The 12248-nt window shown below is 42.8% G+C and overlaps 2 protein-coding genes across 7 annotated transcripts in view; one reads left to right on the forward strand and one right to left on the reverse strand.

Annotated features, from left to right (window-relative positions):
• Positions 1–45: 45 nt before the first annotated feature.
• LOC118406470 lies at positions 46–4542 on the forward strand. Its single transcript, XM_035806524.1, has 3 exons — positions 46–123; positions 535–701; positions 1316–4542. The coding sequence occupies exons 1-3, from the start codon at positions 46–48 to the stop codon at positions 4083–4085; spliced, it is 3015 nt and encodes a 1004-aa protein (XP_035662417.1). The 3' UTR covers positions 4086–4542.
• The window catches only part of LOC118406637 (protocadherin-15-like), a 57679-nt gene continuing 49598 nt past the window's right edge, over positions 4168–12248 (reverse strand). For all 6 annotated transcript variants that reach the window (XM_035806855.1, XM_035806856.1, XM_035806857.1 and 3 more), the window contains 11 exons: positions 11120–11201; positions 10280–10499; positions 9932–10042; positions 9544–9665; positions 9161–9259; positions 8589–8687; positions 8137–8207; positions 7939–7979; positions 7612–7708; positions 6646–6748; positions 4168–5835 (listed from right to left, as the gene is read on the reverse strand). In XM_035806855.1, coding sequence (XP_035662748.1) covers positions 5653–5835; positions 6646–6748; positions 7612–7708; positions 7939–7979; positions 8137–8207; positions 8589–8687; positions 9161–9259; positions 9544–9665; positions 9932–10042; positions 10280–10499; positions 11120–11201 — 1228 coding nt within the window. In that variant the 3' untranslated portion in view covers positions 4168–5652. The remainder of the gene's footprint in view (positions 5836–6645; positions 6749–7611; positions 7709–7938; positions 7980–8136; positions 8208–8588; positions 8688–9160; positions 9260–9543; positions 9666–9931; positions 10043–10279; positions 10500–11119; positions 11202–12248) is intronic.

The raw sequence follows: 12248 nt of genomic DNA on the forward strand, positions 1-12248 counted from the left end.
TGAAGTGTTGAAAAAAAAAAAATGTTATAAATAGAAAAACAATTGATGGCCAGAGTTTTCAAGCGTGAAAGATTCAACAGCTATCAACCAGAAAGACAACCAGTACCAGGATGTGACACGTCGGTACGGTTGCAAACAACAAACCGATGAGAGGAGAACCCAAGTCCGAGAGAGATCGTGGAACACTTCGGGTATGTTAAGTCTCTTGCCTAGCAAACGGTAATTCTCTACTATTTCCTACTACGCACAACACGCATACGTGTCTGTGTAATAAGAAAGAACATACAAGCCCCGTGCTGGGTGGTAAATTCTGTACATAAATGGTGTGAGAAACATTTGGACAGAATAACATTAGATACTATGACGCCACGACGATACTCAACCCGAAGATATAGTCTCTTACTGTATGGACAGCGTTCCAAACTTTGCATTGTCGTGTCAAAATCACTTTTCAGACTGGTTCCTGTCGCGCAGGGGTTTTTTGGACGCGTCATTCCTGCAGTTCTAAAGATATGTCACTAATTTCCCCTACAGGAAGTCACCCTGACCTTGACCTACTCAGGTGTCATGATTCGGCGACGTCGCAAGACGGCGCTGCTGCTCATGGGCGCTCTGCTGCTGGTGATGGAACTGTCACGGCGGCGGCTTCTACCAGCAGCACTCCTGCCCAGGAAAGAAGCAGGAATTGTTAGGAAATATGGGTGGGTACATGTCTTCACGTACGTGTAGTGCGAGTACTATCCCCCACCCTAAAATGGATGGTTGGTTGGTAGGTTGGTTGGTTGGTTGGTTGGTTGGTTGGTTGGTTGGTTGGTTGGTTGGTTGGTAGGTTGGTTGGTTGGTTGGTTGGTTGGTTGGTTGGTTGGTTGGTTGGTTGGTTGGTTGGTTGGTTGGTTGGTTGGTTGGTTGGTTGGTTGGTTAGAGTTGGTTGGTTGGTTGGCTGGTGGTTAGAGTTGGTTGGTTGGTTGGTTGGTTGGTTGGTTGGTTGGTTGGTTGGTTGGTTGGTTGGTTGGCTGGTGGTTAGAGTTGGTTGGTTGGTTGGTTAGTTGGTTGGTTGGTTGGTTGGTTGGTTGGTTGGTTGGCTGGTTGGTTGGTTGCTTGCTTGCTTGCTTGGCTGGCTCATTTCCCTGGTTTATAAACAAGATCGAACTAAGAAACGGTTTATTATGTGGAAGTTGGCGTAGAAAACACTGGAATATTTGAAATGTTAGAAAAAAATCTGTCTCCAAAGGTGAATCAACAGTTTTGAGGACTCTTAAAATTGCAAATCTTCTTGAAACTTGTTCACCAACTGCAGCATCTGTTACAACTGCAGGTTGCAAGCAGAGGGCCTGGCTGGCGATGTCATGTACAATGTGTTGCGGAGACAGGCGTTAGGCAACAATTATCTCAGCGATGAGCTGGCTGGTGACGGCAACATCTACCCCAACTCGAGTAGAAAGGCTTCTACAAACCATCGTTTCATACAAATAATGCCTGATGGTGCCATCAACAATACATCACAAACACTGGGACCACACAACGATAGTTTGAATACAAGATCGACTAACAGCAGTACGAACAGTACCTTGAGTAGACAGGCTTCTACAAACGAGCGTATCAGCATGGTGATACCAGGTGGAACCACCAACACTACCGTGAGAAGATATGTACCACCACAAAATAAAAGTATGAATGCAAGACTGGCCAATATTGGGGATACGACCTTCAATAGACAGGCTCCTGCAAACGAGAGTCACAGTATGATAATACCAAGTGTGGCCGCCAACAGTAATGTAAGATTAAGAAGAACACAGGCACCACAAAATGATAATCTAAATGCAAGACAACACAATGGGGATACGAATGGTACCTTGACTAGACAGGCTCCTGCAAACGACCGTCTAAGCGAACATCCTGACGAAGGCGAGAAGAACAGTAATCTAAAGAAACAAGCACCAACAAGCAATACACTCGCGGATGGCATCAACAACAATACTCTGAGTAGGCGGGTATCAGTCAATGAAAGCCTTACCAAAGGGATACCTATTGACGAAAGTTTGAGGAAACGAGACCCATCGAAAGTCAATCTTACTGATGAAGGACTTAGTGGTGTTGCCATTGACGATACCCTGAGAAGACAGCCACTTGCAAACGATGTTCTCGCAAAAGGGTCAACTAATGATGCTGTGAACAACAGATGGAAATCAGCAAATGATAATCTCTTCAAAGGGTCAAATGATGGTACCAATGACAAGGCCTTTATTAGACGGGCGGCAACAAACGATGGTGTTAAAATCACCTCTGGAGAAAGACAAGAACGCAGTAAATTAGGCATCACATCTAACACGTGCAGCAAGAAAACAAACCTGGTTTTCCTGAAGACCCACAAGACCGCCAGTTCTACTGTGCAAAACATCATCATGCGGTTTGGCAGTGCTAGAAACCTCACCTTTGCGCTACCATCGGACAGGACGAGTAATCTAGGGTTTCCGGGACTGTTTCAGAAGTCCTATGTGCTCCAAGAGCACATCAGGAAGAGAAACACCTCCTACAATATCCTCTGTCATCACACACGCTTTAACTACAACAACATCCGGGACCTGATGCCAGACGACACTGTGTACATCACCATTGTCAGGAACCCCGTGGACATGTATGAGTCGATATTCTATTACATGCAGTTTGACAAAGAGTTCAAGGTCAACAGCAGTAACCCTTTGAATACCTTTCTCGACAAGCCGTTTTACTATGTGAGTAGACTGAAGAAAAAACCTAGTAACGGGCTCTATCGCAATCCCATGTTCTATGACTTGGGGTATCTAAGAACAGAATCCGTCTCAGAAAAGACAATAAGATCCGACATTTATTTACTCCAAAAAATCTTTTCCGTCGTCATGGTAGCGGACTATTTCGAAGAGTCTTTGATATGGATGAAGCACACGCTGTGCTGGGACATAGATGACGTCACGTTCTTCAAACTGAACGCCCGACGAGAAGGCTCCATACGTCACGTGACTGCAGATATGGCGGGGAAAATCCGCCGGTGGAACAAGGCTGACGTCATGCTGTTCGATCACTTCAACAGAACTTTGTGGTCTAAGCTTTCCCGACTCCCCTTCGACTGGAGAAAAGAGGTGGCGATTTTGAAGGAAAGAAATCGGCGACTGCAAAAGGACTGTATACAGTCTGACCGTGTTTGGAACACACACATAGAGGACAAGCGCTTTGAAGTGTGGCAGCCACCAGGTATCACTATCAAAGGATTTCGGCTGAAAGAAAGTGCCCGGATGAACGATACTTGTGTAAACATGGCGAAGTCGGAATTACCGTTTACATCTGAGCTGCAAGACAAGGCAGCCCCGACATTTTGGCAACGGCAATCTCGACGACGGAATTTCCCTTCGATATCTCATCTGCATAATAGGTTAGCGCATAAACCTAGTTATAATAATAATTCCAAGTATCGCGACCTAATTGCCATGGCCAAAAGAAACGTACCTCCCATATTTGAGACGCGTGACAAACAAAACCAAAATCTTAATCCTAACCGAAATTTCATGGCGGAAAAGAAATCACCTTCCATAGTCGGGATACATGGCGAAGAAAATAAGAAACCTAATGTTATATATCCCAACCAAAATGCCATGGCCAAAAGAAACTTACCTCCCATACCTGACGTGAATGCCAAAAAAAAACAAAATCATAATCCTGAAAAGAAATTGCCTCCCATATTTCAGACGCATGACAAGGAAAAGCAAAACATTAATCCTAAGTATTCCCACCAAAATGCCATTGTGGAAAAGAAATTACCTTCAATACATAACATGCATGACAAGGAAAACTATCGACTTCATCCCAAGAATTCCAATCAGAATTTCATGGCGGAAAAGAAATTACCTCACATGTTTGATATACATAAGGAGGAAAAACAAAAGCCTAACTATATAAACTCTAACCTAACTGTCATGGTAAACAATAAATTACCTGTAATTTTTAACATACATGGCGAGGAAAAACAAATACCCGATTCCAAACTTTTCAACCAAAGTTTAAACAGAGTTGAATCGTCGGAAGATCACAAGAAGGGATGGAACGGTGGTTAAAAGCCAGACTCTAAGATATATGTATTTGTGATTTTGAAGATACCGGTACCGTCGTTAACATAAAGACAAGAATGCTCTTTCAATTGACATGTAAAACTTTAATGTACATACAGCGACAAGCTTGAATATAAGGTTTAAAGCTATTTGACTCGCAAAATTAGAAGTATCATAATTACAAATTCAAAGTTCCTTTTGAAATTACACACAGTGCTTGCTGGTCTTGCAGTACAACCGAACCTGGTATTATTGTTGGACCATATGCATAATAGCGACCTGTAAGATACACTTTGTTAGTACTTCTCTAGATACTTGATATCATACATAGGAATACAAAGTAATGTGCTAAGTACAATCGTATTATACTGAATTAATTTATCATTTGCTCAGTGACTTTAAAACCGGCAACCCTGTGTTTTTAATTTTGGAGGCGCCAGGCGCCAAATCTCTGCACGTAAAAGATAAGAAAAAAAACATGTATATCGAGAAGAGTAAAGATGACTCGGTGTGCTTGGCTGAAGAAGTGAGCCTTAGCTACATGGAAACATATCAATTTGTAGTAAAAAAATATCTGTTTACTAAAAATTTGGGCTTGTAGTAAACAGATCAATTACTTCATACTTAGATGTTTTGACTGATATGATACAATGTTATATTGCGTCAGTAATATTGTTAAGGGCAATAGAATGTTTATATACATAAAAGTTTCGACTCTACAAATAGTGATATAAAACCTAGGACTGTACATACTTTACATTTTATGAAACCATTTGCTTGTCAGTCCTGCTAATTCTGAAATGTATTACTACCAAATAGCAATTCATGTACGTAAAAGACACTGTACATGCACAACGTCATGTCAGCTTTTGTGTCCCTTAGTTTGTAAAACATCCAGTCTTTTTTATTGTAATAGTCCAGCAGTCTCAAATCTTAAGGCACATGTACATAAAGCATTCATGATTTGCTGTATCAACTTTGCAATATTTACTATCTATAATCAAAACGTACCTATACAGTTGTTAGTCGATATTGCATACATACAATGGCAATTCTACATTTCCTTTGCTATGAAGACACAATAATGCTCAAAATGATAATAATTCTTCAATTTCAGTCTTGATCACTGACAAGAATGTTATCATAGGACTGTGGTATTAAGAATAGCTTCTTTGTTTCGAAAATAAATTTGCAATTTCTGTGTGGATATTGTTAGAATTGTTAGGTGATATTGGAAAATATATTCAGTTCTCAGATATATCTAGCAATTCTATAACGAAAAAAAAGGCCGTATTAGATAGACTTAGGGTTAAGGATATAATGCCTGCTTCTATTTTGCTCTCTCAAAAGTTATACACAATGATGCCGTTGTTTATGGTGGGTATCCATTTCCCATACATGATCTCATTTTGTGTACGTTGGACCCTGAAACCTTCCTCAAAGATTATGGAAGATAAATTCTAAATTATCAGGGCTAGCAAACATGCAAATATGAGACCGGAACGGCCAAAGACATCTACGGTAAATTTCGATGATGCAAAAGTTGATTCAATCCCTGTTTGGCAGCCCAGTCTTAGATAAACGTGACGGGGTCTCTGATTTCTCTGCTCACGTCCTCGTAACCGTCGTCGGTCATGACGTCAACTTCGGTAATGTTCGGGTCGGTGATGCTCGCGTCGGCAACTGTGTCGTCATCCAGCTCGGGCCTGACCTCCGCGAACTTGAACTTGTCCGTCATATCCATGTCCAGGTATTGCTGCAGACACAAGACACAAGATAAAATGTATTGCCTTTCTGCCTAAATATCTATCTATATATCCATACATTTGATACGATCTATTCTGACTAACATCGACATTTGCAGATGCGATAAAATGGGTTTGGTTTTCTACCCATCCATCTATCTATCTATCCATGCATTTGTTTGATTTGATACGATCTGACAAACATACGCCAAATAGCAGTTAATACTCAAGGATCCTCAAGCAACTGGATTTGATTTTGGAAATAGCGTCACTGACGAAAGATATAGTGGATGCCATCTGAAACGAAACGTCTAACCGTTTCCAAAATCATATCCAGTTGCTTGAGCTTTTTGGCATATCTTATTATCTGGATGTCTAACCTTCATTGACGCATCAACAAAATAATTTATGCCTTTATACATGATAAGCTGGGACATCACTATGAGTGGCATCATGCTAATTTTGGTTGTTGTTGTTGTTGTTGTTGTGTCATAATAAAACAGTTATAGAACGGCCAAAACGGTCCCAAATAAACGTTTAGGCCTCAATACAAGAAATGTCTCGTTCGGACTCAATCATCGACTACATATAACGGCGATAAATTAAGCAGAACTCCAGTTAGAAGCTCTGAGGAAGATGTCTGACAGACATCGGAACGTCAGCAGGTGAGACAAACTGGTTGTGTAAGAGAAAATTCCGATGTTCAATTAAATCCATGTTGTTATTCTTTCGGAGCATAATTCCCCTGTGTGACATAGTTTATTACATCTATAAATATTGTGCATCTTATGGCGTCATGTATAAAACACCAGTCGACTCACCGTGACCTTGCCCTTGAGCATACCCTCCAAGGTGTCGGCGATCTCCGTGAAGGTCGGGCGAGCATCCGGGTTCTCCATCCAGCCCCGCTGAATCATGTTGTACCTGCCGGGTGGAAAAAGGAAGGGTTGGTCATACCACCGAAAAAAGAAATACAAATAAGTTACACGTTATTCTGGATTCCTAATACCCCTGTCACATTATCCACGATCTTCGGGCGTATCGATGGGAGATTGGCCATATTAAAGATCGACAGTGGGTTTGCGTGTATTTTTCAACTGAAACCCGCCCCTGTCACATATAAGCCATACTTTGTACCTTGTACAATTGTTGTGCAATAAAGTTATTGTTATAAGCGAGACTCGGGCGATTGCTACAGAATCGTCGTCGGATCGTATTTTCGCCAAATGTGACAGAGGTATTAAGCTATGCAGATTAGTCTTACGATCGTCTTACCATCGTTAACTGAGGACACTCTTCAGATAGTTGTGCATATCGTACAAAACTCAGCTGCTTTGGAACTTCTGTCACAGCCTATTGAAAATTCTTTAATACTAAAATACGACACTCTACGAAAAATGTGACCACGCCATTATGGAGGGGCTTGGTGGCGCATTAGATCTGTCTCTTCTTCTAATCTCCAAGCAGATCCTACGGTGCCATAAGATAGTATCAAACCTGGCCAAGGAGTATAGCTGGCCAAAGGGAGTCAAACGGGCACCAAAGGCTGGGTTTGATACTATATTACGCCACCGTGGATCTGCTTGGAGATTATCTTCTTCAACATCAGGCCGACAGATTAACGTCATTAGTCCGTAACTACAAAATCAGTATTGGAAAAACACGGACACGGCCGGGATTCGAGCCCACAACCTTGTAGGATCTTGTAGTCCAGGATTGGACCACTGAAACTAAGCATGTCACTGTAAGTCTTAGAAGAAAGGAGCCTCCGGGGGGCCATAACCTACAGTTCCTCTCCACAGTTACTCTGCCTCTCCATCCTGTACCCGTCCAACAGGTCACGGAAGACTTCAGGAGCGGTCTTGTCGGGGTAGGGGGTTCCTCCTGAAAAAAGACAACAGGGTTGTTCTTAGCGTCTCACATGGATCAAACTTGTTGCTACCTGATATATCTGTTGAAAAGAAGCAGTACAACCTTGGTATTCCGAAATAGAAGCTTTGGTGATTTAGTCACTTTTGATTTAGAGAAATGCTGACGTGTTGATACATCTGTCTTATCTTAGTTGACATGTATTCCAACCTTAAAATCAAAAATGAAAATACAAAATGTGTTACCTAAAGAGACAATCTCGTGCAGTGTGACTGCGAAGGACCATCTGCGAAGAAAGGACAAAGATCTATTCAAGAAGATACCAAAGGAGCAATTCCATTACTCTGAAAGACATGGTTCTGTTTGGTCACACAGTGGTAAATTTTGACAACCAGATAAACATTGAGCATCACTAACGAAGCAAAAAGGGACAGTTGACTTACACATCGCTTTTGTGGGTACACCTGTTGGTCTTGATGGACTCCAGAGCGGCCCACCTCACCGGACGTTTGTTCTGAAAACGGCACAAGTCACCAGTGACAAACACCTCGAGAGATTTTTTGTATTTATTTTCAAAATGCTGCTGTCCATGGGTCCAGACACAGAGTAATCATAAGTCAACAAAGAAAGTTTGTCCTGACAGTGCCTAGATACTAGATTCACTAGATACAAATACATTGAAATCCTAAACAACATGTCGAGTTGGATATTCCGGGCTTAGCTATAGATGGATCATAGATGCGACAAGGTGCTACTGTTTTGATGTAGCCATCAGCCATTGCGTGTCTGTGACGCTCATGTCTTTCACTCGCTTTTCTGCTGCTGGATCGTTTATTGATAAAACTATACAAAAGACGGTGGCGATACAGTGTGGAAATGAACTGTAGTAACCTACGTTGTGTGCCTCGTCCTGTGCCTTCCAGAACTCGGAGATCTTGACGATCCACATCTCGCCGATCTGAGTCGTCTTGGCGGACAGGTAGCCGTGGATGATCTGTGAAGGGACGAGACAATTGAGACCACCTGTCAGATCTACCAGGCTGACTACGCTGGCTGTTATAGGGAGAATAATTTGCCAGGGGAGTTTTGGCACTTTTCCTACCAGAGGAGTTGGTCGGCCGCGGAGGGGAAACATGAACCTTAGCTTGGACTGGCTTCCCTGGCCAATTTCCCGATTTTATACTGAATTCAACAATCCCCGTACCCTCGCACATGAAGGCCTGGTGGAGGCTAAGTCCCCGTACGAGCTTTGGCTTTATTCTTGTGGACATTACAAGCTTTACATTCTCTCCCGTTGCTCGGTATCAGAGTCAGTATTAGGTACTGAACAATGGAAACTTATTTTGATTCACTTCAGCCATTCTTCTAAAGGTCCATGGAGGACGTGTGTAGATGCCAAATATCAACTTTGTTAACAGAATTTTTGTATCTGAATGTCAAGAAACGTTTTAAGAAGCTTCCACGTACCCCTTGTTCCTCGAGGTACTTCATCCCCCTAGCGATATCCAGGGAGATCTGCAGCAGCCGCCCGGCCGAGAGACTGGACAGGGCCCTCTTCACCTCCACCTGAGAAAATGTAAAGTTTAAATAGATTTTTACCGAAATCTGACAAAATTCAGTGATGATTTAACAACGTCTTGAGGTTTGATAATGCCTTACAGATCATTCTTCTTTCGTCTTAGGTGTTCTCTTCTTTGACCCGTTGATATTTAGAAATATCTATTTGAGAAGGTCAGACGACAGCTTGTCGGACAACGGTCGAACGTCGGACAACGGTCTTATCCACTGAAATGCAAATAGGGACACCAAGATGGCGGTGGATGCACCGATGACGTCACTTGACTACACACCTGGTTCCCCATGTGGCTGACGCCATTCCGGATGGACTCGTACTCCTCCAGCTTCCGGCTGTCTCGGAGGAAGTCCCGAAGATTGCCGAACGGCGCGTGCTCCATCGCTATGTACAAATCACCTGGGGTTGAAAAGGAAGCAGAAGAGTTTTGCCAAAGACATCAGTTTTGTTTATTAACTCCATATTGAACAGAATGGCACAACGCATCATTTCTGTTAACTAGGTGTACTGGGGAAGAAGTCGGTTATTCATCTTGTGTAGCGCTGAAGGATTGGCCAAGACGTCGTTACGTCTTGATTTTTATTCTTAAGAATAATGCCTTTCCCCATTATGAAGATGACTTTCGATGCATTTTATTGTTTTTATGGTCTTCATGCTTTACTTACCATTATACCTACAGCCCCCTATCAACCCGATGACGTTGATATTGTTGCCCACTGCACACATGACGTCAATCTCGTTCATGAAGTCCCTGCTGTCCTGGTCGGAAGCGCCACCTATCGGATCATAACAACAGCGTTATTACTGGCAATATCGTCATCATCATCATTATCAGCAATACCATCAATAGCGATAGTTACATCAGTGAGCAATGTGACTGAGCAAGGAGCTTATGGACTTAGTGACTGAGCAAGCATGGAGGTCTATTCTGAACTAGTTGACCATATCATTTGCATACAGAATACAAGGAATCGACGTTTTCTTGAATGAAAATCCACACAAATATAAATTACCGTTCAAAATATTGATGACAGCCGGGATTTCCTTGCCCTCCTTGTTGACCACGCCCTCCGCTATTCTGCCTAAGCTACCATATTCCTGGACTGTCTCCCCGACCGTCAGGCTCGTCCAGGGAATGGTGGGATACGGCGGGTCCTTCTCTTCCAGGGGTGCGATCTGAGGCGTCTCCGATTCTTGTTCGAAGGCTGCGTTTTCGAACTGCGTTACATTCGACTGAAAAATATAGATAAAGATGAATAGATAAAAGAAAGAGAAAGGTTCAAATGCTTACGTAAGTTGGGAGTTTTCGAAACAGGATTTCCGCCGTCTTAGATGGTTTGGGCATGTTGAAAGATCGAGTGACTGCATAAATAAGATCACCGAACTGAAAGTGACTGGCAACAGAGGTCGTGTTAGACCAAGAAAAACCTGGAGGGACTGTGCCAGGAGGGACTTGAAGGAGTGCGGCCTGACAGGGGTCGACCCACTGGACAGAGCCAAATGGAAGCGAAGTGTGAAGACTAGCCGACTGCTGCCTACCCCTGCGTCAGGGACCCAAGCAGCAGTATAATCAAACAAAGGATACTGAGTGAGTGATTTGAATATGTAATTGCCACCACGAGAGTCTATCTGCCTTGCTGTCTACAAATAATGAAGACAAGTAGTATTAAAATTCTAAAAGTTATCCAGTATTCAGCAGTAACGTTGGATCTTCAATTAAAAGGATATTCAAAAGTCTCAACATTGACATTTCATCAATGTTATTACTGCTGCGTCAATAGATCTAGAACTTGGACTTTTAGAAAATGCATTTTGAGAAATGTTCAGAACACGTAAAGCATTAGATTACTTACAGAGTACAAGTCCACCCATGGCTCGATCTTGTCTTCCTTCGGCTCGTAAGCTGTTCGGTTCTTCCTGGCTCTTGTGACGTATCTGAAAAAAAATATCATTGCATTACATTGATGTAGGCTGTGTATTACATTGATGTAGGCTGTGGATACATTCCTCTGAATCCATTGTATCCCTGGCTCGTTTTGAAGTTTTGAACCACTCGCAAACATGTATCGGTTTTCCAGAATATCTTAAAGATAAGCAAATTTGCTGATGCTGACAGGCGCCACCTCTCTAATCACAGGAATAAGGCTGCATTTCAGTATTTCATATGCATATTCTTAACAATGGGAATCATGGGAGAAAGAGGCTGTCAAAAATCACCTACCCGACTTTTAGAACATGAAAAACTCACATTGGCATGGTTGTCCGACCTCTGAAGAGTAAATTAACGACAAAAAAAGGAAAAAATTTACGGCGGAATTATATTATATGCCATCAAAACATAGGTGGGAGACCTTTTCACCCCTTTCACTGCATGTAAACAACACCAAAACACCTAACTTCTAAGGCCTACTGCAGCCGCAAATGTCACTAAAAATCTGTTTTTTTCAACATAATATAGAAGCTACAACCCTTACCTATAATATGCACCTCCAAAATCCAAACATATGCCAAGAAAAACAATTTTACAGCCACTTTTCCCAAGCCTACCTAAGCATTCTGTATGGGCTAAAACTGGGTCATCTGCGCAAGTCCGGAAATACCGAAATTTGCCCATAAGCGGCGGTCTAGGGCCTCCAGACTCATGTCGGCTGAGGAACCACATCCCAACAGCGACGTCACAGCACCAAGCTACCGCCCCCCAAACGATCGCTACAACCTGAGGAACAGGAAACGCTCGCTTCCCTCACCCGAGCAACGCACACATCCGGCAACTAAAAAACAGAACGCAGAACGATTTCAGGTCGCTGTAGGCCTTGTTCCATCATCCAGTCAAGGAGTCCCGAAACCTGCTCGTGACCTACACACCAAAACCGTTTCCCACATAACCACCCCTCCACTCACCACCGATGTTCCACCTTTGGACCTCCGGACTACGTGTGAGGATCCCTGTCGGCCATGCCCGCGACAATCCTCCTGATTCAA

Source organism: Branchiostoma floridae, chromosome 19 (genome assembly GCF_000003815.2).
Source record: "Branchiostoma floridae strain S238N-H82 chromosome 19, Bfl_VNyyK, whole genome shotgun sequence".
NCBI lineage: Eukaryota > Metazoa > Chordata > Leptocardii > Amphioxiformes > Branchiostomatidae > Branchiostoma > Branchiostoma floridae.

Excerpts from the sequence above, each read along its gene's own strand:
- LOC118406470 (XM_035806524.1), top strand. The coding sequence starts at position 46 with ATGGCCAGAGTTTTCAAGCGTGAAAGATTCAACAGCTATCAACCAGAA. Across the intron at positions 124-534 it reads TACCAGGATGTGACACGTCG|GAAGTCACCCTGACCTTGAC; the intron begins GTACGGTTGCAA and ends TTTCCCCTACAG. Across the intron at positions 702-1,315 it reads GGAATTGTTAGGAAATATGG|GTTGCAAGCAGAGGGCCTGG; the intron begins GTGGGTACATGT and ends TTACAACTGCAG.